The sequence below is a fragment of the Manis pentadactyla genome, chromosome 17 (genome assembly GCF_030020395.1).
Source record: "Manis pentadactyla isolate mManPen7 chromosome 17, mManPen7.hap1, whole genome shotgun sequence".
NCBI lineage: Eukaryota > Metazoa > Chordata > Mammalia > Pholidota > Manidae > Manis > Manis pentadactyla.
The window spans coordinates 9858180-9885637 of NC_080035.1; the positions used below are offsets into that span (position 1 = coordinate 9858180).

The window sequence follows — 27458 nt, forward strand, 5'->3', positions numbered from 1 at the left end:
TTATTTGTGAAAAAGCGTGGTCAAGGGATGAATCATGTTCCTATTTCATATCTAAAGTAAAGGATTGTTGAAGGACCCAAATATGCTGGTGTGATGGCCAAGTCCTACTGAGCTACTGAGAGGTGAGGCTGATGATGGTAATGAAGACAATGATGTGGATCACTCCAAAGACCCACACCTCCCTTCATGTATGTTCTTTTTTTCTTTTCCTCTTTTCATCAACAACACTTGTGATAAGCCTTTATAAATTGCAGTGTTCTTAGAGGAAAGCTACCTAATTGATTATGGATGAAGTGGCAATGTTTCAAAAGGTCTTTATCTGTCTAGTTAGAAAAATAAATGTAATTTGTAACTTGTTCATTTGGGTTGGCAGAAAAAACTTTGAGAATTATTAGAAACAAACATCTATACAGTGAACTAGGAGTAGGTATTTACCCTATTTCCTGAGAGAAGTCCATAGCAGAGAGATCCTGCAAACTCTATTAAGATCAGAAGCAGAATGGAAAACAAAACCAACACATTGTGACAGTGCTGTAGCTATCACAGCCATAACGTCCCTTTTGTGTCTCTGTTCTGATTTTCAATACAAACACTGACCTAAAACAACATCTATGTTTTAGGTGATACACATAATGGATGTGTACACTGGATACACAGGTGACACAAGTGATGGAAAACCCTCTTTGGAAGACTTACCAAGTGTGAGCTGTACTAAAAGGAATGGAATCTGATAAGAAATACCCAATTATTAACTCATTCACACATAATAAAGCCCATCAGCTATCAATGCCAATGTACACAACTTTACAGGCACAGTGATTTATAAAACATGAAAATTTTCAGGGATCCCTGACTACAGGTTCCACCTTGAAAGCAAATGCACAGCGAGCACACTAGAAAAGGCAAGGCTCAAACCATATTCCGCTACCCATGCAATGGATGACTCAGTTTTAGCATTCCCCAAAAAGTATTTTCAAATTTTAATTGTACTTCCAAATTCCAACATGGCTCACTGTGTTTTGGTGTCTCCCTGCCAATTTGTCATTTCACAAAGTACAACCTAGCTACTAAAAGGCCAATTCCAAAACATATACATTAAAATGTTCTCTTCTCTTTGAATGAGATAAGATCTTCATAAAAGGATGTGGGATACGAGTGTGACTTGATTGAACAAAACCCCTCCCTTTTTCCAGTTTAGGGAGACATCATCAATTTCCTCAGTTTTCTAAAAAGAAAAAAATGTGATCTTACAATCAAGACTTTCTTCAGAAATGTCAGGGATAAATTCAAATTCTTAGAAACATTTTAGTTCACAACAAAAGATACAGAATCTGTGCTTTCTAAGGCAACCGTAGCATGCAGGATGCTTCTCCCTCAAATAAAGAGTTATATTCAAATAAAGATTAAACATTATTTCTCAGAATGACCCCCCCCAAAGGAATGTGGGGAAACAGGTTATATGGCCATTGGGGACTTGGCTCATTCTGCACATTGTTTAGCAGCCAAAAAGAATGCCAAGCTTCAAGAAAAGCAGCCAAAAGAGATCCCTTTTATGGAGTGATAACACTTCGTTCAAGAGACTGCCCTCTTCTCTCCAGGCAATGCTTCAGAAACTACTCCCAGTGGCTTGCTAGACAGACAGTCTTCTGATGAATAAACCAGGTCTTGGTTCCACGTGTTTTGCCCTCAGGAAGTGAAACCACACACCAAGAGTTCTAGAATCAATATGATCAAATGCTGTAAAGAACTTGCATTTCTTGGCAGCTTCTATTCCTGAACCTCTGAGATGAAGCCTTTAGGCTAAGGTCCCTATTCTTAGATTCACAGCACTCTTACAGTGACTCACAGTTTTGCTCCTCTGGATTATTCTATTTTCCTAAAGTCATTTTCTTCATGAGTCTCATTAACAAGAACCTCTCCAACAACTTAAAATAGATTTTAAATTTTGTGAGACTTTCCTGTGTAACTCAGGTTCAAAGTGTTTGTTCCTAAATGGAAACACGGCTTGCATAATCATTTTGATTGTTCTTGGCCACGTTTCTTGGATTAAGACATTTTATAACAGGAAGAGACACAGTGGCACCTATACTCAACTAACATAACCTTTTGTTGTGAACACCACGAAGCAAAGATTAAAAGCTGAGATCCTTCTCACACAGGCTACATAAACAGCAATAAATTAACATTTTCCACAAACAAGACATTTCTACCATGTGAGAAAATGGAGAAAACACTTAAGTGTTCTTAACTGCATTTCACAGTGAAGTTCTGTTTTGTTTTGTTTTGTTTTGCATGTGCTAATGAAATCCATCTCTAGTCTAAGACAAATTGGGTTGCTGGCACTAAGTAGCCATTTGACATTTAACGGTAACATTGCTGAGAGCTCCTGCCAGCTAAGAGCTGGGCAGGCGATAACATACCACCACCACCACCACCACCACCATCTTCACTGTCACCATTTCACCATCAAATATTTATGGCTGTTTACTCTGCTAGGAGACTCAGTATATCCCCAGGGGGTGTAATCAATTTTGAATGTCTCCCATAAATTCAAAATAGCTGCATAAGGCATCTCTCCTACTCTGAAATGTACAAAATTAGTAATTTCCACATGTGACTTACTTAAAAAAAAAGAAAAACTTAAAAATACAACAAGACCATGTTTAAGTATAGAAACATGAAATCTGTGAAAATTTGAAAAGCAGCTTCCCTGCACTGTTTTATCTAACAACTTTTTATTCTCAGTTAATAGAAATAAGAGGCAAAACCCTATTACTACAGAAAAGAGTTTTTGAGTACTTATTTATAAAACCTGATGAACTTGACACTTGCCCGTTTGCTAATGCTGTTTCAGAAAATGCTATATTTGACATAGCCGACCTTATTTGTGCTCAAAAGTAACTTACAGTATTTGTTTAATGTTCTGAAATTTATAAAGGCTTCCCTAATACACCTAAACTGGTGATAATGTTGTGATTTGATTACACACTTCTGTGTAGAATATAAGCTTCTTTCTTTAGCATAATATTACAACTATCACAGAGGGAAAAAAATGGGACCAAAGGTAACTCCGTAGTTCTTTCAAAAGGCAGGATGTTTGCAGCATCCTGAGCCCCTCACTTCTTTTTCAAGTAAATGGACTGGCAGCCTCTTCTCCAAAAGACAAAAGCCAACAGGAGTTCACCCTGCCTCTTCATACCTACGAAGGAATGTATTTTACTTTATTGACTTAATTTTCATAAAGGGGGAGAAAAGACATGGAAAGGCCACAAAGCCCAGCCCTGGCTGCTGTGGAGGGGGCATATATCAGGATCACACCTTGCACAAGATTCTCCATTTCTTCCTGGCTGCCAGCTTCAGGGTGGCTGGGAATGGGGTGGTAGTTCAAGGACAGGAAGAACTCACCCAGACAACACTATCATGTGGATATTACTCAGAACCTCCTTGGAAGACAGACAACTTAATTAGATTCTACTGTTATTTTCTAGATCTTATAACATATTTGTAAATAAACAGATGTGACAGTCATTTACTATTTCACAAGCTACCGATAAATCTTTTAGGCAGATACAACATTTCAGTCTCAAATCACTCCCAAACAGGGAAATAATCCCAAGGGTCCTCTTCTTAAGACATGTGTCAACTAAACCCAATAAATCAAACAGGATGTTAAGGGCTTATAACTGAATAAACAACATGACCATCTTTTTTGTCACTTCAAAGCTTGCCCTATGTTATTATTTTAAGTTACATATTTATATTCATAAAGTAAATTCAAAAGAAGGTATCAAAAATTATATATATATATACATATATATATATATAGTATGCATAGTACCTGGCTCTGAAAGTGTTTAGAGGATGTACATATATTTTTCATATACCCTGACACAACATCTCTGAAAAGTAAGACATGCTTTTCCTTAATTTTCACCATGTATGATCAATTCCCTTAAAGTATCAGGATTCAACACTACCGAGTATCTTAAGACATGGAAATATTAAAGAAAGAGATGTAAGCAAAAAAAAAAAAAAGCAAACAAAATAAAAATAACCTATAGAAATGGGAGAAAAGATAGAGGCAAACAGGAAATTAAGCAATTACACACAAAAAATAAAGTTTAGAGAGTTAGTTGTTAAACACTCCCTTTATTTCTTTCTCCATTCTGTTACCTAGCAATCCATCACAAAACTCTGTCTGTAATATATCCACACGGTTCTCTTCAGCCAACACCTGTCTCAATGACTTCTCCCTGTTCTTGCCCTAAATAACATCATATTCCAATATATTTTTTCCTACCACCTGAAGTTAGCAATATTAGTCTACTCTCAACTAGGCTCAACATGAAGATGCATCATACCAAACCAATTTTATTAATGCTTTTAAAGCATAACACAAATTTTAAGATTAGATTATCTAGTGTTTGTGGAATTGTAGTGTTTGTAGAGTTTATATAATCCCAGAGGAGACATGTCAGCTATATCCAAAAGTTCCTCAGAGTGTGTGGACTTAATATAACAATGCAAAATTCAATCTACTGTAGCATGAAGGACTACTAGAACTGAAAATGTCACAGCAGGACAGGAGTAGGTAAGTAAAGAGACCAACTGCATATGCTCTTGGGATATTTCCCCTATGCAGCTGGGATTAAAGGACAGCTGTCGTAGGGAGATAGTGAACTAAATTCTGTAGACACCACTATGCTGGCTCCGTCAGGCAATTCCAAGGTAATTAACATTCTGCTATAACAGAAACAGCTTGGACTATCGTTACACAAGAAAACTCAAAATGGTCACATGAACTAGAAACCTGGAGCAGTAAAGGTTAGATACATGAGCCTTTAGATTATGCCAATAGTAACCTCCACCTTATTTACCAAAAAGAAGTACTTACAAACTACTTAAAATATGACTAGAATTTTTTTTTCACTCCCAAGGAAGATATGAACTCCTAATGAAATGCAAGGGAAACCCATTTTTAACTGCAGAGAAAGCAGGAGAAGACCCCTAACTCTCAGAGACCAACTAAAAAGCACTTTAACTGATGCCATTATCTATCCCAAGTTAATGTTGTACCTGGTTTATTGGGAATTTTGCACTTCAAAGTTTGGTGTATTGGTTACATAGCACAAGCCTTGCTACTCTTTGCACACCAAGGTCCTGTGATTGGCATGAGTGAAGGTTATGACCAGGCTTAAACTTTGAAGCCTTTCTTTTAATAGTACAAATTAAATTTGACACAACAGCTCCAGTCTCTCTCCTGACATCCCAGATGTGAGTCAAAGTTTTAGGAGATGAGGAGCCAAATGGCCAAAACAGTTGATGATTACATAGCAAAGTCTAAGACATAGCCTCAAAATAGCATAAATAGCTGATTTCTTAACTTCAGAGCTACTCACAGGCATTAATGTGTTACGCTGTGCTGTGCATAATCAGAGAGTCAATACAGACCACTGATCAATCCTCAGCCAACACTGACCTAATTTAATGGGCTACAAAGACAGCAAACTTCCTATCTTGCTGCAATTGCTCAGTGCCCCTCAATTTTCTCAAATGGCCTCAAGAGAACAGGCTCAGTCAGTGCCAGGCAGCAAATTCAATGGCACCAGCAATGCCCAAAGATCGGCAGGGCTCCAATTTGTCCCAACCCCAAGTTCTTTTTCACTTCTTTTTGCCCTCCTCCTCTGAAGCCTACCGAATGCCTGAAGACAACATGCTTCCAACTTCCCAAGGACCAAAGAGACAAAAAGTGTGAATGATGCCACATAATTTATTTTTAAACTAAACACCTTTACATCTTGACATTCAGAGAAGTCTCACATGAAAAACAGTATTAACAGCACTACAAATGTATTAGGAAAGATATTTCTTAAAGAACCTTTGTGTGATTTACTTCAAAGGGTGATCAGGAATTGCAAAGAGGGGGAAAAAACTGACAGAAATGAAAGCATAATTATTTTTTTTCATTGAGTCTGATTATAGTCTACTTACCTCAAGTTTAAGTAAGTCAGCATCTGCAAATTAATGATGGCCTCAGGAATGACTTTGATACAATTATGATACAAATTAAGAATTTCCAGTGATACAAAATGGCACAATTCCATTGGGACTTCAACCAGTCTGTTTTTAGATAAATCTATGAGAAAAGGAAGGAATATTTTGTCAATATATCTTCAGTATAATCCGATACAGTATTGTCAACTATCAGCACATTTTCTGAACATGTTTTAAAATAACTATTATAATCTAAATTTAGATCAACACCATCATTTTTAGTACTGCTGTAACTAAAGTATTGTGATATCCATTTCCTAGCATATTAGTCCAATTCACAAGGAAAAGCAAAAATACTGCTTCAACAGTTTTGGCTCTCTATGTTAATTTGTAAATTCAGGCCAGGTATAAGGGTAACAGAATCATTATTTACTTTTCACTCTATCTAAAAATTATTTCAAAGTCATTCACCCTCAGACACGTATGTAAATTGTATTCTATATTTGAGTACATATCTTTACAGTAATATTTCAAGTATTTAATTCAATTTTGCAGAACATATATTGTCTCTTGGAACATGTCTCATATTTTTCACAAAGAAACACATAGTAGATAATTGTGGGTAAAATTGCAATATTTCCAGAATCTCTCGCCTGGCTTTAGTGCATCTCCATACAATAGGTGTTTCCAAGGGGTGAAGAGAAGTATTCATTTCCACATCAATATGTAATTACATTGGCGAGCCAGGGCTTATCAGGACCACAGAGGTTGGGTGGTTGGGTGGTTGGGTGGGGGCCTCTTCTTCGGCAGCCTGGTCGCGAGAGACGGGGGGAGCAGAAGTGGACTTCTTGTAAGAAATAAAGGGGTTTCTTCCACTTTATTTCTCCCTTTGACTGATTTCCCTTTCAAAAATATTTTACCCTGGTATTTTCCCCCCAGGAGTTACAATAGTAAACAAATATTTTATTCACTAGAATAATTGACAGCTACAATGTACAAAATGGAAGTAAGTCAATTGTGTCTGTTTTGGACTGACACTGTATCTGCCACAACCAGCAATAAATGGGGCTCTCTTGGCAAAGTTGACCCGTGACCATAATAATGGTCTACAGAGCAATGTAAACAGATAGCATGGTTTACAGTACCACCATCTCAACAACAAAATACAGAACAATCCTTAATGTCTAAATCTAGGAAAGACAGACATAATTGTCGAATACCATAAAACACTGATTATAAGACCAACTGCTCTCAAAAATAGTAACTCAGTAGTAGCAGATCACTTCCCCTTTATTAGGAGGGACTCAATCAGTATGAACTGAAGATGTGCAGTAAATAACGTAACATAAACACTTCCAGAACCACACTTCATAAAAAAATGGGTCAATACTATAATGAAATAGAAGTCAAAGAGCTACCTTCCTGACTGCCCTTCCAGTAAATAAATACATAAATAAAAACAGGTCTAGATGGCTAGTTTCAGAGGGGAATTCTAAGACACTTTAAAGGGAAAATTCTGATAATACTTAAACTATTCCTAACCATATAAAAGAAGGAAAGTTTCCAAATCCTTATTTAAACAGCAAAGAATGATATAGATACCATTGCCCAACAAAGGATATACACTGGAAAACTACATCTGAATCTCCCTTCTAAATACTGATGTACATCCTAAGTTTAAAAGCTAGAAAACAGAATTGAGCAGTACATAAAAAGCTTAACATACTATGACTAAGTGGGCTTTATTCTAGGAATATAAATATTTTGTATTATTTGAACAATTCACTATAGAGAGTAAAAATGGAATAGCATCTGATCAACTCTATAGATATTTAAAAGGTATTTGATAAAATACTTTATTCTTTTTTTAAAACAACTTTATTGAGGTATATCTTTTACAACATCAGAAAACTGACCTATTTGAAGTGTACAATTCAGTGATCTCTAGTAACTTTACCAAGTGGTACATCACCACAAATTAGTTTCAGAACACTTTTTTTCATTCTTAAGGCAATTGCTTAATAAAAGAATAGCTGGCTATTCCCTTACATAAGTGCACACACACATGCATACACACATGAGAGAAAATCCTTTTATTGTTAAATAATAAATGACTAGAAATATTACCATTAAAGTCAAGATAATCCATCACCACCATTACTATTATTGTCCAAGAGCCACTAGCTGATGGCATGAGATAAGGAAAGGAAACAAGAATTAGAAAAGAAAAAAAATTATTATTATTCACATAAAATGATTATTTTCCTGGAAACCTCAAAAATATCAACAGAAAAACTATTACAAATATAAAAAAGTACTGGATAGAAAATTTAAATACTGAGACAATAGTCTTCACAAACACAAACAAACACATAAGCAAAATAAAACAACAGAAGATGCATTATAATAACAAAAGTAAAACATCTAGAAAATTTTAAGATGCAAAGTTTATATGAAAAACACTTTAAAATGCTCCTAAGCAAAAAAAAGTTTAAACAGTCGAAAAAATATTCCATGATTTTAAGTAAGGAGACAACATAAAAAATGTGTCAATTCTCTCTAAGCTATGCACTCCCAATCAAAAATAAATACTTCTAGGGCTATTTTTTTAACTTGCTGGGGTTATTATACAAGTTGATTTCTAAAGTTCACATAGTAAAATAACAATGCAATAATAGCAAGGTATCTCTCAAAAAAGACAAGCTGTGAGGGGAGCCAGTTCCCTTGGGCATCATCAGAACATCACACAGAAGTGTGGTGGATTCAGGGAAGGTCAGTGGAACAGGTGACCAAGATGGGCAATGGGTCAAGGATGTTCACCCCTGGAAACCAAGTATGCAGTAAAGCTGGCATTTCAAATCAATGGGGAAAAGCTGTAAGGTTAGTGAACAGTTTGAGAAAACTGGAGAGCCACCTGCAAACAAAAACAAAGGATGACTCCCTACTTTACCCCTTTTATTTCAACAAACTCTAGATGAATCAAATGATTAAACAAATGATTAACTGCAACAGCACTAGGACAACACGTGGGAACTTTGTGCTTATAATCTTGGACTGGAGAAGGCCTTCCTATGAATGCATAAAGCAAGATTGATAAATTTGACACACAGAAACAAAACTAATGGCAATTTAAAACAAAAGCTACACCAAAAAACATATATGACAATCGAAAAATGGGGGGGGCAGGTTGTAAGTCCAATTCATAAACCCAACAGGCTAATTTTTTATACATACAAAGAGCTTCTTACAGTCAATATTAATAAGACTGAAAACAAAAAAGAGATGAACAGATGGCTCACCGAAAAGGAAATGCAAATGACTCTTAAGCATATAAAAAAATGATCAATGTCACTCTAATTAGAGCAATGCAAATTACAACTACATGGGATAATATTTTTCACCTATTAGTAAATATCAAAAAGTTTGATAAACACATTGTAGTACTGAGGGCATGGAGATGTAAATAAAGACCATTTTAGGAAAACGTATCAAAATTACAAACATACATACACTTCAGCCTAGTGATCTTTCTCACTACAGGTAAACTCAGACATGTCCAAATGACATAGTTTTAAGCATGGCTGACAAAGCAAAAAATGGTAAGCAACTGAAAATATCAGTGGAGGTCTGGTTATATATTAAAATGTTATTAATAAATATCATAAATAAAACTAAAATAATTAGTAAATAGCACCGCACCAATATTTCATGTGATGGAATGCAATATTAAACATTATATTCCTTCATGGAGTGCTAATATGATGCAACCATTAAAATGTGTTGATATGGAACAATCTCCAAGATACATTCATTGTAAGTTTATTTAAAAGACAGGTTCAGAACAGTGTGTATAGTACTTGTGTTTTTAAATGAATATTTACACAATTGCTTAAATATAAACAGATTATACCTGGAAGGCTACACAAGGAAGTGGTGAAAAGCGTTGTTTCTGAAGAGAGGATTTCTTGCTAAGAGGACAGGAGTGGGAAGAGGAGTCTTCCACATATGTATATACATATATATATGTTATAAATAATAATGTGTATGTATGCATGTATTTTCAACAACCTCCCACCAGAATTCTTACTCTTCCTGTATACAAAGAATTGCTTCATTTGAAAAGAGAGTTAAAGAGGCCAGAGCAAACTAGGAAGTTCCACGTACTAAATTCAGGGAACTATTGAGGCAAGTTTCCTTTCATGAATGTTTAGAACCCAAGCAGAAAAAAATTCCTGAAGTCTCTTGCATCCTTTCTTCCTGAATCTCTTTAATAGACATGGCAATCTGCTTGTGTTATAATGCTGAAAATTTACGCAGAAAACTTTTATGTACTGTTTCCTTCAGGTTCAATTCACAGATAAAATTCCACCAAGGTTCTAGTTTACATTCAAAACTTTACTTTTCCTGAGATTTGCCAGAATTACACCATCAAGTCGAATGTTTTGATAACTATTTTAAGTAATAATTATGTTTTTATTAGTTTCAGCATCACTAATGCTTTTTTTTTAAATGTAGCATTTTTCCTTTGTAGAAATTCTGTCATATAACTACAAACCTTTTAAAAGATGATGGGATATCTAATTAATAATAGAAACCACTCCAACCTGGGAGCAGAAGACCAGTTTGAAATGTACAACTACCTGAGATATTTGAGAAAGTCACTCAATTTTCTAGGTTTCTGCTTTCTGAATAGATCAAATTGGAGCATATGTAACTGGATTAATCCTAACATTCTTTTCTGATCTAAGATTTCTGTGAATGAGTAAAGAGTTTCAGAATTCAAGTATTTTCTGTCAAAAGTATTCAGGATCCAAGTGATTTTGTTGCATCATAATGATAGCTGCAGTTAAATATCACAAGAAGTTACAAAATGCAAACCCACAGATAATAAATACTGATGCATCCTCTTAACAAATTTGTCATTAAAGAATCTATATATATTCTATCACATAATTTGACATTTAAAAGTGTTCTGTTTTCAAATTTGGAGAAAATGTAACAGTAGGAGAAATAAATGATAAAACAATTTATAAATTAAGCTAATATTCAATTCTGGGCTAAACTTGCTAATAGCGCATTATCAGTTTGCTTACAAAAATGCTAGAATAATGTGTTAATTAATGTATAGGTCTATACTTCCATTACCACTTGCAATACAGATTTTATTTGCCCTCTTCCTTTAATTCTCCTCCACAAGCTCCAGATTTGAGGGAAAACTTTAGCACTTTTCCTTCCCCATAATTTCCTCCCTGGCAGTCTAGCTTTGCATCCCAAAAGCAGGAGTTGTGCAAAGGGCTTGTCAGAGCTTTCCAAGAGATGGGACTGGTCCTGCCTGCCAAGCGGAAAAGGAAGCATACGGATAAAGCCTAAATTTCCCCTCGGCTTCAGTTTTATCTGACATCTCTGCTTCATCCTTGGTTTTAACTGGGCTATTCCGTATGCATTTTTTCAAGAATCCTTTTTTCAGAGGGAGTAGCCTCTCCAAAATAAACACATAAAGTCACAAGACGTCAACAGTGGCCCCTGCCATGCCCAAACCCACACTGCTGGCCACTTCCCCAGGGTAGTGAGAAGTCACCTGCACAATGCGCCCCTGTTGCCCTGGGTTTGTGTTCCAGTTTCTACATCAGAGACGAAAAACTGAATTACAAAATCACATGGCTTAGACTCTTTCAATGCTTGTATAAAAACAGTTGTCTAGATCAGCCTTGCTCAAAACAATACAAAGATGACAAACAGAAAAGCAAACATTTTCCTTATTTGTTTAGACTCATTACCCATATGATGCATTATTGATGCGTTCATCAACATATACAAAGCACATGGTTTCTGCAGAAATGAAAAACACACAGGCCCATATTTAAGGAAAGGTGGCATTAGGCAAGCCCAGAATGAACCATGAAGTAAGATGTTGTAATTGTGCTTAAAAAAAAGGTACAAATAAAGAGTTAAAATCCAGAAGGGCAAAAAACAACCTTACCATACACTGAGCACTTTGCTAGACACTGGAGTTTTGCATCTGCTATCTCATTTAAACCACCACAAGGAACAGTGCAACTACCTGTCTGATGAAACTAGTTTCAGAAAGCTATGTGACTTGCCCCGAACCACAGAGGTACGTAATTATACTCCCACCTATGTCTAACTCTGAGGCCTGACTGAGCTCCCCACACAAGACCACTCTCCAAGGAATAATGGCTAGCATGACATGTCCTGCAGCTAGATTACTTGGAAGATACAGCAATTAAATTCTTCATGGAATTTTTATTTGTCCAAAATGCAATCAAAATAAAGTCAACATGTTTTGTATATAGACCCAGAGAGTAGAAAAGTTATAAACATTACTTCAGAAAAGGAAGTACGAAAACAATGTCAGTTAATGAGCTAAAAGCTGGAAATGGCTCCAGGACACTTGGTAAATAGAAATCCTGTCTTAAATTGTTAATTACGCTAACCCTACAGATGCACTCTGTTTCGCTGAAGAGTTTAGAACAGGGTTCCAAATACATGACTGACTTTTCCAACTGTCTCTGAGTGTCATCAGTTCTCAATTATCTTTAGTATCGGAAGAAAGAGGGTCCAATCAACAGGCACACGTGCCTCCTTGTATTCAATTAGGTTAATGCAGAAACCATCTTGTATCCTTGGGCATCTGCTAACCTACCATCGGGAAGCAACCCAAAAGGCAGTGGAAATCAGTCCGGACTAAGATGTTTTGACTGATAATCTAGAGTAGATAATCCAATTACCAATAGTGGAAAAAAATGACATAAAAATTTGTTGAAAATTTTTCTTATCAGCTGAAAGGAAAGAAAACAAGCTCGCGTCCTTTTTTAAAAAAAAAAGAAGGAGGAGAAAGAGGAAGAAACCTAGGGCTTAGTTTTAACTAAATATGTACAAGGACAGTCAGTTCACAGTGCACACAGATGTGAGGGTCCCTAACCTGGCCCTTGAAAGGGCGCAGTCACAGCAGAAGGCAGACAGAGGCCGAGCAGGAGCCTGGCTGCCCCACTCACTCCTACAGACAGGCCAAGGCGGGAGCAGCGAAGGCTCTCCGACCAGGGAGGACAGGATGAGCGAAGGTCACAGACAACAGACGAGCATTAGGAACGAAATTAGAATCTTTATTTTGAAATACAACCATAACCAGCTGGGCACATGGGTCAGAAGCTGTGAAAAGACCCAGTAGAGTCTGAGTAATAAAAGGATAAGGAAACTTTTAAAGCTAGAGATAAATACAGACTATAAATTGGTGATGATCACAGAAAATCAGGGGTTTTCCTCACTGAATTCTCACCATAACCTAGTGAGGAAGGTGCTGCGGTAACTCTCAGTTACAAGTAGATACTAAGATCCAGAGAAGTTAGGTAACTTGCCTGAGGATGCACAGCTCGTAAGTGGCAAAGGCAAAAACTAAAACAGTAGGTGCCTCCTAGGACTGCAACATAAGCACGGTCAGCTGTTACATGGGTATCTCTTCTTAAAATAATAATAATAATAACAGACCCATTCCAGATCCTGATCAGGAGGCATAAATGATCCCATAGCTAAAAGTTAGGTGACCTTTGAACAGGTCCTGAATGTTTTCTCCAGAAAGAAGAGTGTGTATCCTTGGTACCTTCTCTCCCACCCAAGTGGGACGCTGGCCCTCCATGCTGGAACCTGCCTGGGGCCTGGCCCTGCACTGGGAGTGGGGGAGACCAGAGCTCTGGGCAAACACACCCCGGCAGCAGACCGGAACCCCAGAACCAAGTCCTCCCCACATCCGCTGCTTCATTGAAATGTTCACATGAAAGCCGTGCAGCCAGAAATAAAACAATAAGTTTCACCACGGCCAAAACAAGCTTTGCAAACCCCTAAAATAAAGTAGCCAAATGAATAAAAGCAAGCAGGGAAGGGTAGAAAAACAGTAAATGGAATCTGATGAGCCGTGAGCAGCAGTGGAGGCATGATGTTGTTTTTGTATAAAAAAGGAAAGTGGTGCCTCTGGAGACACTGGATGAGACCCGCAGTCCAGCAACTGAGTTACCAGCCACAGGGGCGTGGAGCAGAAGCGCTGACAGGCCAGCGCAGCTGGGAACCTCATTTGCAATGTCTTGCATTCTGGCCAGAAGAAAAGGCCTAATCTTGAAAGTCAAAATCATGCCCAGTTCCAGCAAGACCAAATGATGTATTTATTGAGCTGAACAATAAACATGATATGTACAAAAGTTTAACATTAGATTAATGCTAAACTTTAGCATTAATCATGATGTCTCAATAATTGGGTAAAATGGGTACCTATATATGTAAATCCAAACCTCTGACCCACTGACAAGAGCATGGAACCTGCTGTTTCCCTAATGCTGAGGCGGGACACTGTACCTAGCCATCTTCACCCTCTTGTTTGGTCCCTCTTGGGACCACAGTTTAGAGATAGTCCTTGGGTGAAGCCAGGTCTGGAGCCGCTTCACCCAGGTAAGCAGGGGTCTCTTGAGAAGAATCTCAGCTGTATCTTTCTATACCTTCTTGAACTTCCTCCCCAAGAACTTTACAATGTCCTTGGCATCTGACTGCCCCTCACGTCAACTCCCCTCTGCACAGACGCCCCAGCCAGCTCCACGATTCACCACCCACGGGGGCGCTCCCCCGACCCTGCACATTCGGAGACGCAGTGAATTTAGAGTGCTTCTCCAGGGTGACTCATCTCTGAGGATAAAACCATCTCGTACTTCCAGTTCCAGGGTTAAATGGCAGAAATAACATGTGGATCCTTAAAGTTTTGAGTGAGTGAGTCAAAATCTCAAGCTACAATTTCAAGATGTCAACAACAACAAGAAGAAATCATGTCAAACAGTAGAGATTTGTTAAATAATTCTTCAGTATGTACAACGCAGTCTTCCTGACCACCTACTGAAAATTTCAACATATCCGTCTTAACCCCCTTACTATGTTGTTTTCTTCTTGGCACTAAGAAAGCCTTCTGACATAGCATACAATTTATGCATTTTTATGGTTGTTACTTTTCACTGCAGTGCTCTCTGGTATATTGTGAGGGCTTAATAAGTATTTGTTTAATGTAGTAGTAAAACAGGTTCTTAAGTCAGACAGCTTGAGTTCAAATCCTGGTCTCACCACTTAGCTGGGTGGACTCAGAAAAAGTCACTTAGTGCCTCAGTTTCTTCACCTGAAATATGAAGATAATCATAGCTCAGCCCCACTAAATTATTGGAAGGATTAAATGAGATGATACACAGAGCATCCTTAGAGCAGTACCTGGCACAGAGAGAAGCTCTCTAAAAACAGTCCCGGTCATTATGTTAGCTAATGCTGGGTTTTGAGTATTTCTAGCAAGAAATAAGGCCTGGGCTGGGAAGGAGCTGAAAATCCAACTGACAAGTACATGAAACACACTATACATACAAATGCCTTATGAGAGCACCAAATCGTAAATGAATGAATAGAAAAAAATAATTTTGTATTATGAGTGAAAAATTTGTAAGTTGGTTTGAAGCTTTCCCTTTCCAAGGCTGAAGGAGGAAATAAGAAATAGAAATTGTTAGTAAATGCCAAAAAGCATATAACGACAGATTAGACTTTTAGCCCAGTGATTTTATTAGCAGGTAAATACCTATTAAACCCACACAGTACCAAGGAAGTAATTACATATAGGTGGCCTTTTATTGAACAAAATGCATGACTGAAATGTTGATAGCAAGAGTCGATCTGTTTATTGTGCCTCTGCTATCCAAAGTGCTGCCAAAAAAATTAGGAATTAAGATTTGTAAATGATGTGGGGTGAAAAAATCTAAGAGAATTTTACTTACAGATCTTTAAAAGCTCACTCAGAGGCTTTTTGCTCTTAAACACAATTCTAACAAATGCTATTACTAACTAGTCCAGCTCCATAGCATTGTAGAAGCAACAAATAAGGAAAAGGAAGGTAGCCATAAGAAAGCACACTTTCAAAAAAATAGCAAAAATAGTGAAATATACATACATTTTAAAATTTAAGTATTCCAAATTTAAAAACTTTAAATGAAATGTCAGGGCCCATCTAAATGTTATAATGCAGTATAATTGTAGCACAGAAGTAATACGTCACAACGTGAAAATCTAGCAACAGTTAACATTATTTGAAGATTACAGTGTGTTTAAAATGTTCTGTTCAAGGAAGCAGGGATGTGTGTAACTAATTTTTTTTATGTTTTCACTACTGAAAGCAAAAACATTTTAGGTGGTTGCAGATTCTCTGTAATAACCCATTCTCTGGAGATTCTGTTTAGCTAAGCTTTCACTAAACAATGAATCATTTCCCATTTGCTTGAGAATTTTGGCTCTGAAACATAATAAAAATAGCCCACCAATAGTAAATATCTTTAAAGTGGGAAATAGTCATTTGAAAGAGAAATACTAATTTTCTTATAAAGCATGAATGCACTAAGTAGCATTATTTGCAATAGCCAAAAAGTGGAAACAACCTAAATGTCCATTGATGGATGAATGGATAAGCAAAATGTGGCATATACACACAATGGAGTATTACTCAGCCTTAAAAAGGAAGGGAATTCTTTTGTACGGTACAATATGGATGAGCCTTGAGAACACTATGCTAAGTGAAATAAGCCAGACACAAGAAGCCAAATGCTGTATGATTCCACTCATACTAAGTTTCTAGAGTAGTCAAACTCATAGAGAAAGTATTATGATGGTTGCCAGGGACGGGGGAAGGCAGAATGGAGTCATTGTTTAATGAGCACAGGGCTTCAGTTTTGCAATATGAAAAGAGTTCTGTGGATGGGTGGTGGGGATGGTAGCACAAGAGTACGAATGAGTTTAATGCCACTGAACTGTACATTAAACATGGAGAGCATGTTATTTTAACACAATGAAAAAAAGTAAATGTTTTTAAAAATGGTTACAAAATATAAGTATTATCCTAGAACTTAAAATTTCCCAGAATAACGGGATTTACTAACCCTATAGAGCTGGAGGCCGGAGTGAAGGGGACAGCTTTGGGGAATCACATGGGGGCAGAAAGCACATCTATGCCATAAACACTATTATGAGCTCCATGGACAAGTACCAGCACATCAGCCCTCTCCTTACCTGACAGTTTTCTAGGGCTCCGCCCACTGATCGACATCCACCTATGCCCTTGCTCATCACAGCACCAGCCACCTGTGCACCTCACAAACGTTGGGACAAAGAAGTGAAATGGTGCGAACAAAGCAGAGCAGTGCCTAGAACTGAACAAATGACAGCTGAGAACAGAAATATAATTAGGACATGGCTTCTGCTCTAACGATCTCAGGAACAGAAGGGAAGAGAGAGAGAGCCCAACACTTCAAATTTAGAGAGAGGTGTGAGAAAAAGCACAGCCGCAGATTACCCCAGGAACAGGGTCCCCCAGGTTACAGGGGAGCCTAGAGGAGCCCATGTTGAGCTCTGCTGTGGACACAGACCCCAAGGCCCTAACAGGGAACAGGGGAATGTGTGGGGCCAGCCCCCCAGCCAGGCAGACTAAGAGCAGCTGCTCAAGTGCCGTGGGGCAGGGCAAGGGACTTTGGGTTCCCTGGGGTACAAAAGGGAGGATAGGGTTTCTGGAACTTTTCCTGTGAGGCTATAGAGCACAAAGGGCACCTCATTAACACACATGATTACGCATTTAACATGTAACAAACACCTTGTTTCCTGACTAAAGTTGACAGGTGATGATGACACTTACCAGCCAGTTCACAGATAGCCTGTCACACTGTAACTACAGGAAGACTAGTTACTAGTGATTAAGGGATCTAACAAGTGCTACAAGATGAGTCATTTTGGCAATGTAAAGAAAGTGAGTCGCAAGGACCCTGAAGAGCGCAGCCCCCCATGCATGCCCCAGCTCCTTCAGTCATCAGTATGCTGGAGTCCCGGGTCTCGTGAGAGGAGCAAGACATCGTTAGACATCGAAGCAAACTATGAGCCCTAGGGTCTCAGTCTTGCTGGAGTCTTATTACCATTCCAGGCTTACTATCAGGAATGAAACAATACACTGTTGTGAGTTGATGATGACATAAATATTGAAACTCTCAACCGTAAGAGAAATGTTACCTGGAAAGAAAGCTCTTTGTAATAAAAATGACCAAGCCATAAAACTTCTCCAGGATTTTTACCTTATTGGAAGCTTTTGAAATCAAATATACTGTGAAATAGTCTTAACTTCACTTTACCATAACTATCAACTAATGAGATTATTTTATTATGTACTTCAAGAATAGTAAGTAAAAACATCAGGAAAAGCTAATACTGCCCCCCGCCAACATCAAAGGGCATGGACTGCTTTTATAGTTTACACAGAACTTTCACATATATTATTTCTTTGGTCTCTCCTATTAAAAACAGCTTTTCAGAGGAAAATGAAATATCATTTTTTAAAAATAATGTTGTAAATAATCTCAGGCATGAGACCACATAAGATCTTTAATTATCAAAGATAGAATTACTGGTCCTCCAAGACTTTCTAAATGGCATGGAAATGTATTTGCACATTGTAGAAGACTTCTAAGATGAAGAAATGAATCTTTTCTTTTATTTACTTCAACATATTGCTGATGAGATCAAAGGAGGAATCATTACCACAAACTTTACCAAAAAACCTCAAAGATATTACCAGTGATATTTTTAAGTATATATGATTCAGGAAATCTAAAGCTACTGTAATATTTAAATGTGATATTCCATACGAAAATTAATTTTATGTGAGTCTACTTGAAAATCCACAGTAATCTTTTCATACAATGAAAATACTATTTTTGTTAATGAGCTTTTAATGTATAAAAATGTTTAGAGCAATGTAAATTATGATTTCATTTGTATGTCTTTCTTCGAAAAGAGACATTATTTGGGGGAATTTTAAATTGTTTTACTATCTTTTGGATAAAATAAGAACTTGAAATTTTTAATAAAACCTAGTTTTAACCGAGGTAAATGGACAATTAATTATGCTTCTCTGTTTGGGAAAGATTCCTTTCTTTTGTTTTTCAATAAATAGTTACTGTGCACCTAGTGTTTGCCCGTAATACTCCTGAGCAGTGAACACACAGAAGTGAACACTGGCAAAATCCCTGCTCTCCGGAGCTCACATTCTAGTGGGGTGACCTAAATGAAACTAACAGGTAGAATATACAGTATGTTGGATGGTGGTTTATGCCAGAGTGAAAAATAAAGTAGAGGAAGGGAATAGAAAGTGTGGAGGAGGGGAGTGCAATTTTAAACAGGGTGACCAGGAAAAATTCACAAATAGGGTAACACTACAGTGAAGAGCTGAGGAAGGAAGAGAGAAAGTCATGGGATTATCTTGGGGGAATGAGTCTTTCCTCCTGGGTGAGCTCTAAGATGGGCACAGGATGGCACATTACAGGGAACCATGTGTGGCTCCAGCGGAGGAACATGGGCAAGAAAACAGGAAACTAAGACCAGTGAGGTAGTGAAGCAAGTAGGGTTTCCAGCCACCGTAAAGATTCGGCATTTACCATCCGCTGGAGGGTTTGGAGGAGGGCTGGCTCACCTCACAAAAGGATCTTGTTAGAGGCTGTGCTGCGAACAGCTTGTGAGGAAGAAGCAGGAGGGCAGGAGGGCAGTGAGGAGGCAAGTGCAGTAACCCAGGCAAGGCCCAGATGGCAGCGGCTGGACCCGAGCCGCAGGGCGGAAGCGATGAGAAGTGGTCAGAGTCAGGGTTTCTCTTTTGAAAGTGGAGGTGACCAAATGTGCGGTTGGATGTGAGACTGAAAGAAAGAGCTAGTCAAATATGACTCCAAATGTGGGTTTCAGGAAGCGAAAGCAGGAGTCGTCATCCTGAGATGCAGAAGCCTGCGGGCAGCTGCTGTGGGGAAGACTGACGGTGCGTTTTGGAGGCGTTAACATCAGACATGAAGTGGAAGATCGCTGGCAAGGAGGTGCGAGAGTGAAGGGCTCGGGCAGTGAGTCTCAGCTGGAGATACGAGGGGAGAGAGTGTCAGAGCATAAGGGTCGCTCAATGGCGCGGCTACAGAAGATCACAGGGGATGCGGTGAAGGTGGAGAACTGGCCGAGCACTGAGCCCTGGGGCGTCCCCACGTCTAGAGACCCAGAAATGAAGAGAAGACTAAGAAGGAGGGTCTGTGAGGAAGGACAACTCAAGCAAACGTGGTCTCCTGGAAGCCAAGTCAAGGAAGTGTCTCAGGGCAGAGGGAGTGGACACACTATGCCCAGGGCTGCTGGGCCAGGTAAGCCTTGCGCTGACAAATGATTGCATCAAGCCAGCTGGAGATCCCAGGGGGCCTGGAGAAGTGCAGCGGGAATACAGGAGCAACAGCCTGTTGGAAGTGGGTCCAAGAGAGAACGGAAAGAGTACTTAGATTAGTCAAATCCAGACAGAAAGTAGAGAGGTAGTTGCAATGGTGGGGGGTAAGGATGTTGGGGAGTAGTTGTTTAATGGGTGCAGAGTTTCCATTTTACAAGATGAATAAGTTCTGGAGAGTGGTTGCACAACAGTATCAATGTGTTTACCACTGAACTCTACACTTAAAAATGGTTGAGATGGTAAATTTTATGTAATGTGCATGTTACAATTAATATTTTTTTTAAAGAGAGAGGGACCATGTGTGGGAGAGAGGGAGAGAGTATGGAAGGAAAGAAATGGGTTACAATGAGTTTAGGAAACAAAGCACCTGGTGGGGAAGGGGAGCAAAGAGATGGAAGGAAAGCTGCAGAGACAGGTATGGGGGAAGAATGTCAGCATGTCTGCATGCTGCTGGAAGTTGCTTGGTGGAAAAGGGGAATCACGATAGAAGAGAAAGGGAACAACTCATGGAGTCATGTTCTTAAGTAGGAGGAGGGATCTTGTGCTCAGGTCACCTCCCACGGACAATTCCTCTTCAGTAAAGGAGATAAGGCAGCATATATGGTTCAGATGCAGGTAACTGAGCAGATGGGTGGTGGGTACACAGGGGAGTTCCTCTCTGAATTCTTGCAAGCCCAAATAACTGAGGAGGAGGGAGAGAGAGGGAGATGTCAAAGGCTTAAGGAGAGACAATGTATGAAGAAATCAATAAGAAAATAGGAAGTGACTGCATTTGTGAAATGTACAGTGAGTGCCAGGTGACACTGAAGGCCCATTTGAAGTCTGTGGTCATGAACTGAAAGTGAGACCACTGGGATGGCCACAGTGCGTACAGATGCCTGATAGAAATGTGTACACTTCACTGTGTTAGTTTGGTTGTGATCAACCTCAGCACCTCTGCCTATTAAAAGCTCAATCTGGAGATAAAAAATAATATTGGTTTATATTCTATAGCTGTGGTCCCACAGCACATATCTAACTGGGAAGAGCCAAGCAAAATCATCACATGTAAGCCTGCTCACAGCAAGTCACAGATGCTGGAGGGACATCCCATGGGCTATGTGGCACCTTTCCAAAGCCTTCCCACCCCAGGGAAAACCATCCACATGTTCGCTCTCTCAGTCATTTACTTGATGTCTACAAGCCATGCAAACCATGCTACATACTGTATATAGTAACATGAATTTAAGATTCAATTCACAATCTCACGTAACTCAGAGTTCCACAGGGGAGGCAGAGAAATAAACAAAAGAAGACATACAATGAATCAGACCTACATTTATGAGCATGGTTAAATACCAACTCTGTCTGAATGGTTGAGAAAGGCTCTGAAGAGGCACTGAGCTGTAAACTGAGTCTCTGGGCAAATGTCTGGGAGATCACGGGGCAGAGTAGACAATTAACTCCAGACTAACAGGCATTGCCAGATGGAAAACAGAGGGATGGGGGAGTTCATTGGGTAATTGATACTGGCTTTAGGGCTGATGCACACAGGACTAACTGAGGGATCCGTGGCATGAGTTGTTAGAGTGGCCATGAAAATCCAGGTGAGGAATGAGAAGGACCGTATCAAATATGAGAAAATGGCTGACATCATCATCATCGTCAGGAGGGAATGGACAGGGGAGACATTTATGAGGTAGAATCGGCAGAGTCTAGTAAAATGTAAAGAGTGAGAAAGAGCTGAGGGCCTCTTTGGGCTTCTGGCTTGCATAAATGCCAGAAGCATGTTACTTGCTCAAAAGGAGTTCAGGTAAAAAAAATAGGTTTGTGGGTAATGGTAGGAGAAGAGAATAATTAGCTTAGTTTCCGACACATGGATTCAAGGTCTCCATGGAGCAACCAAGCAGAGCCGTCTGCTGGCCACTGGATTGTGGGTCTGGAGCCCTTGAGAAAGGTTTTGGCTAAAATGTAGGTTTGGAAGCTATCAGCATATAAATAAAGAGTGGCCATACTTGATGTCATCCTGGAAAATTGTGAAAAATGAGGATAGAAAATGAGCTAAAAAAGAACTTTCCAGCAGCTGTTACCATAAATCCAATTCATTTCTCTTCCCATCACACTTCGTGAAACCTAAAGGACTCTATGGTCCAAGGGCCATGGTGAGTCCTGGAATTCAGAGTTCCTGATCCAAAATCCCGAATTATTTCCACTACAGCATTCTGCCCTGTGTGTTTATTACCCAGTGCAATCACAATGATGTTATCACACTAACACCCTGAGCAAGTGTGTGTAAGATGATGACAGCATTTAATTGCTGCATTATCACTAACTGTTTTAGGTACCAGTCATGATCCATGCTTTAAAAATGAGTATTCTTTCAGTTATACTATGGTCACTGTTAATTCCTAAAGCAACAAAAATATTGTAGGCTAAACTACCACGGCAACTGAGAAGTTTGACTCCTTCCAGAAATACTTCCTTGGGCAATTTTTTTTCTAGCTCAAAAAGATGAAACAAAGAAGGAACTGTCTAAAAAGTCCCTGTTTTTCCAGTTTTTAAAGTTCACATTTAGCCAGGGTAGCACTGATAAGAAAGACATTTTTGTGGTGGTAACTGAATATACTATATTCTAGTGGAGAAGCATGAATTTTAAGGCTAGAAATTCTTTGTTTATTTCAGATGACTTCTGCATCTCTTTTACAGATCTAGTTGGAAGCTTCTTGCTTAAGTGAAGAGTAATCAGATTGCTGATAATAAAATAGAAAGTGTTTCACATTATCACTCACTGGAAACTATAATAAAAATGTGCTGTATCTAAATTATTTTTTAAAATGTATTTCACTGATATATGTCGTTTCTAAAATATTTAAATGTAAGCAAATGGTTACTCTTGAGACTTCGCTTTTTCCTCTCATTTTGGTCACAGGATTTGCTCATCCAGAGTTCATGAATAAATAACTGCTGCTTACATTTTTTTAAAGCAAGAGCTTTTATCAAAGGCTCTGAAGATCTAGTGTTCATGGAATATATTCAGCAGTCTGTCCTCTTTTGCACTGTACTTTAACTTTAAAGACAAAATAGGTTTTTTTTATTTTTGTTGTTGAAGTAGAGTTGACATATTATATTAGTTTCGGGTATATAACAATTACATATATTGTTATACACATTCAACAATTATATACATTACAAAATGCTCCCCACAATAAGTATAGTTACCATCTGTCATACTACAAAGATATTACAATATTAATGACTATATTCCCAACACTGTACTTTTCATCCCCATGACTTACTTATTTTATAACTGGAAGTTTGTACTTCTTTATCCCCTTCCCCTATTTGCCCTTCCCCACACCCTGTGGCAACTACACTACAGTCTGTTCTCCATGTGTATGAGTCTATATTTCTGTTTGGTTTGTTCATTTCTTTTTAGATTCCACATAAAAGTGAAATCATATGGTATTTTGTCTTTCTCTGTCTGAATTACTTGACTTCCCTCCAGGTCCATCCATGTTGTTGCAAATGGCAAGATTTCTTTATTTTTTTATGGCTAGGTAATATTCCATTGTCTATATGTACCACCTCTTCTTTATCCATTTATCTATATTTATGGACACTTAGGTTAACTCCATATCTTGGCTATTGATGCTGGGCTAAACATAGGAGTGCATATATCTTTTTGAATTATTGTTTTTGTTTTCTTTGGGTAAATTCCCAGAAGTAGAATTACTGGGTTATATAGTATTTTTATTGTTAATTCTTTCTGGAACTATCATACAGTTTACAATAGTAGTTGCACGAGTTTACATACCCTCCACCAGGGTACAAGGGGTTTCCTTTTCTCCACGTCCTCACCAACCCTTGTTAGTTCTTGCCATTTCTGATACAAGCCATTCTGATGGGGGTGAGGTGATATGTCATCATCGTATTGATTTGCATTTCCCTGAGGTTTAGTCTTTTCACTATTAATTGCTTTGCAAACAGTTTGAAATCTAAATCTTAGAAAATCCTTCTTCCCCCTAAAGTTCAAACTACATGTTAATCCCATGTTAAAGTGGACACAAAAATAATGCAGAATTACCCAATGTTTACAATGAGAATTCTCTCAGTCTTCATGCTGATTCTGTGGCCAATAACTGCTACTACCTATGCAATCCCATATATGCACCATTCATACATACGGCACTGGCTCATCAGTGCTGGTCCCCATCAGTGGTTGCAACTAGCAAAGGTGGGCCTGCTGGTACCACAAGTTGTCATGGCCACTAATCATAATTGAGCATTTACAGAGTTATAAGCACATCAAGTGTTTTCTATGGATTAACTCAGAATCTCATAAAAATTTAATAGGAGTGTTATCCCCACTCACATCAAAGAAACTGAGACACAGAGAAGTAAAAAAAAAATTTGACCTATAACACACAGTGAGAACATGTAAACATTGTGAATATACATAATGCCACTGAACTGTACACCTAAAAACGGTTAAGATGATAAATTCTATGTCATGTTTATTTTACCACAATAAAAATAATTTTAAAAATCATCAAAAAGGAATAAATAGCTATATCCACACTTGACTCCTTATGACAAAATAAATTCTAAGTAATTAAAATTTAACAGTAAAAAGAAACAATAACATTACTAGGAAAAAAAGTTGAGAAGCTGGATTAAAACCCAAGTAATCTAGCTTCAGCGTCCATGGTACATGCTAATGGCCTTCCACAAATTGCTATTTTATGGCTAAAAACTACCCAAAGTGCTATTTTGTAGACCCCTTTAATCATCATCAAATTAAGTTCCATGATAATTCAATAGTACTTCCTGGCTTGCTGGAAAACATGCAAAGGACTGGGCATGTCTGGCTGCTGCTTAGGGGAAATCCCTAAGACATGGTTGAAAGTCACCTAAAAAGGCTCAACACTGCAAAAAATTGTTCACTTTTAACAAGCATTCCAAAAGAATGTCAAGTGCACCCAGGAACCCACTTTTGGAGCCTGTAGTTGAGGGGGAAATGTCTGCTATGGAAAGGAAGCAGAAATAATCATAGTCATGTTTTAGAAACCACATGCACACAGCAGAGAACAAAATTACAGTTTTCCAAAATACCTTGGAAAGCTTACAAAAAGCCCCAAATCTTTACTGCAGATCTAAAATAGAATTCAGAGAGAGGGGCCACATCCCAGTTCTGAGGTCTCCCAGTGGCCTTCAAACCAAAAGATTCCCAGGTCTCAGGAGCACATTTCTTCCTAGAGGCAGAACTAGAAGTAAGCTGGGTGAAACTGCAGGAAACCAGAGAAAACCAGATCTCCCCAAATCCTGCACTTACAGAGGGAGGAGTTTACAAATGTCTGATATGAACCAGTGCCCACCTTGTTCATTTCACCGTCTTTCATATTTTAAATTAATTAGCAATTTTTCACCATTGTTCTGAGTATCAGTTCAACTACATTTTAAAAAGGAAGGAAAGTCAAAATGTCCCTCTCCTCGTGCATTCAAAGCCTCAATGCTGAGTCTAACTTCCATTTAACAAACAATGAGGTCCTTTCCCAGGCCCCATTTCTTAATGTACACAAAACACAAAAGCTTGGCCGAGAGCAACTGAGAGAGAAACAGAACCAACTGCTGGGTGGAGCGCTCCTACGACCACAAGGAGAACACCCATTTTTATAACTTACAATCAATTGTCATTGATAGGAAGGGAACAATATTGCCACATCCACCTGCTTGCCTGCTTGCCATCCACCAATTATGCTCCAGGGAACCAAATCCTACATAAACTCTTGAGATTTCCCAGATGGCCATTAGCATCCATTTTCAGTAAGCATTTGCTGAGTGAGTGGCATGAAAAAAAGGAAGGCAGGCAGACAGGAGGGAGAAATCGGTTGCCCTGTGCTTCCAGGAAGGAGGACCATGGACATCATAGCTGCCACCCTCACAAGCCCTAAGGAATTGTTATCTTTCCCGTGTCCAGAATTCTCCCTCAGCCTTACTTTCCTTCTCTACCTTCATACCACCATCTCCACTTACAATCCTGTCTATTCTTTAAAGACCTGTTCAATCACCACCCGAGGGGATACCTCCACTCCATCCAGTCTTAAGGAATATCTACCTTTCGTAACTCCTTCTGCAGGGTGGACCAGACATGTGGCTTTTACTCAAATAGTCCTTATACTGTGGTTAGAATCTGTTCAAGGTAATGGGCATAAGAGAGCTACTCGACGATGTTATTCTTCGTAAGTGATGTGGGACGCACATTCCGACCTGCATTGATGGCTCCTGATTCATATCCATGCTCCCATTTCCCAGTCTTTCCTGTCGCATCTTATTCAACCTAGCCCCCTCCTGCTCCCCATTCCCATAGACTCAAAGAAGCATAAACAGTCCCCAGCTTACCCAGCAGAGCCTTCCATGGAGTCCAGGGCTCCACTGAGCACCCACATGATGGGCCCTGAAGATGGTGGGAGGCTCAGTAAGGGCAGAATCAGAGGCCGAATTACTAAGAAGCCCCAGTCAATAGCCATGGACAACTTCAGCCAGTTGCTCCCATAACTTTCCAAAAACCATGAAGTTAGAGGCATAATGGCGTTTATATTTTGATTGACGCACAGATGACACAAAATGCAATTACATAGGATTAGTATGGAGAAGTTAAAAATAACAAGCGAGATGTAAAAAATAAAAAACAGAAGTGAGGGTTACAGACCCTGAGAAGACAGTGTTCATTGGTACTGTTTTATTAATTGGGAAATGGTGTCTTTTTCTTCCATAAGGGATTCTATTCCAGTCTCATGAGCTTGCCCTTCTGCTCACTGATTTTGCCCCAGGTTCTAGGCTCTTGAGCAGTTCTGTAATTTTGACCTTTGCTTTTTTTCCATGTTTTCCATATTTACTTTCTGGCATTCAGGAATATCATTCAAATTAATTGTTTAAAATTACTATATAGAACCCAATGGGTATGTCTGTGATATTTAGCAGCAGAAATAGCACAAGATGTTGTCTGTCTTGCTGTACAACTGTTCTCTGCAATGTGAAATAGACTGGTGATAGCAGCCCAGCTGCAGCATAACACAGGAGTCACACTGGTTCATACACCATCTGCCCCACACATCACTGCTTTGTTCTGCCAAGTAACAGCAGCTGGACACAGAGTACTTAGAGAAGCTGGACACCCCAC

The 27458-nt window shown here is 38.8% G+C and overlaps 1 protein-coding gene across 3 annotated transcripts in view; it reads right to left on the reverse strand.

Moving 5' to 3' along the window:
• Positions 1 to 27458, reverse strand: part of LRCH1 (leucine rich repeats and calponin homology domain containing 1) — a 184115-nt gene that overhangs the window by 89647 nt on the left and 67010 nt on the right. For all 3 annotated transcript variants that reach the window (XM_036889680.2, XM_036889677.2, XM_036889679.2), the window contains exon 2: positions 5992 to 6136. In XM_036889680.2, the coding sequence (XP_036745575.2) occupies positions 5992 to 6136 (145 nt within the window). The remainder of the gene's footprint in view (positions 1 to 5991; positions 6137 to 27458) is intronic.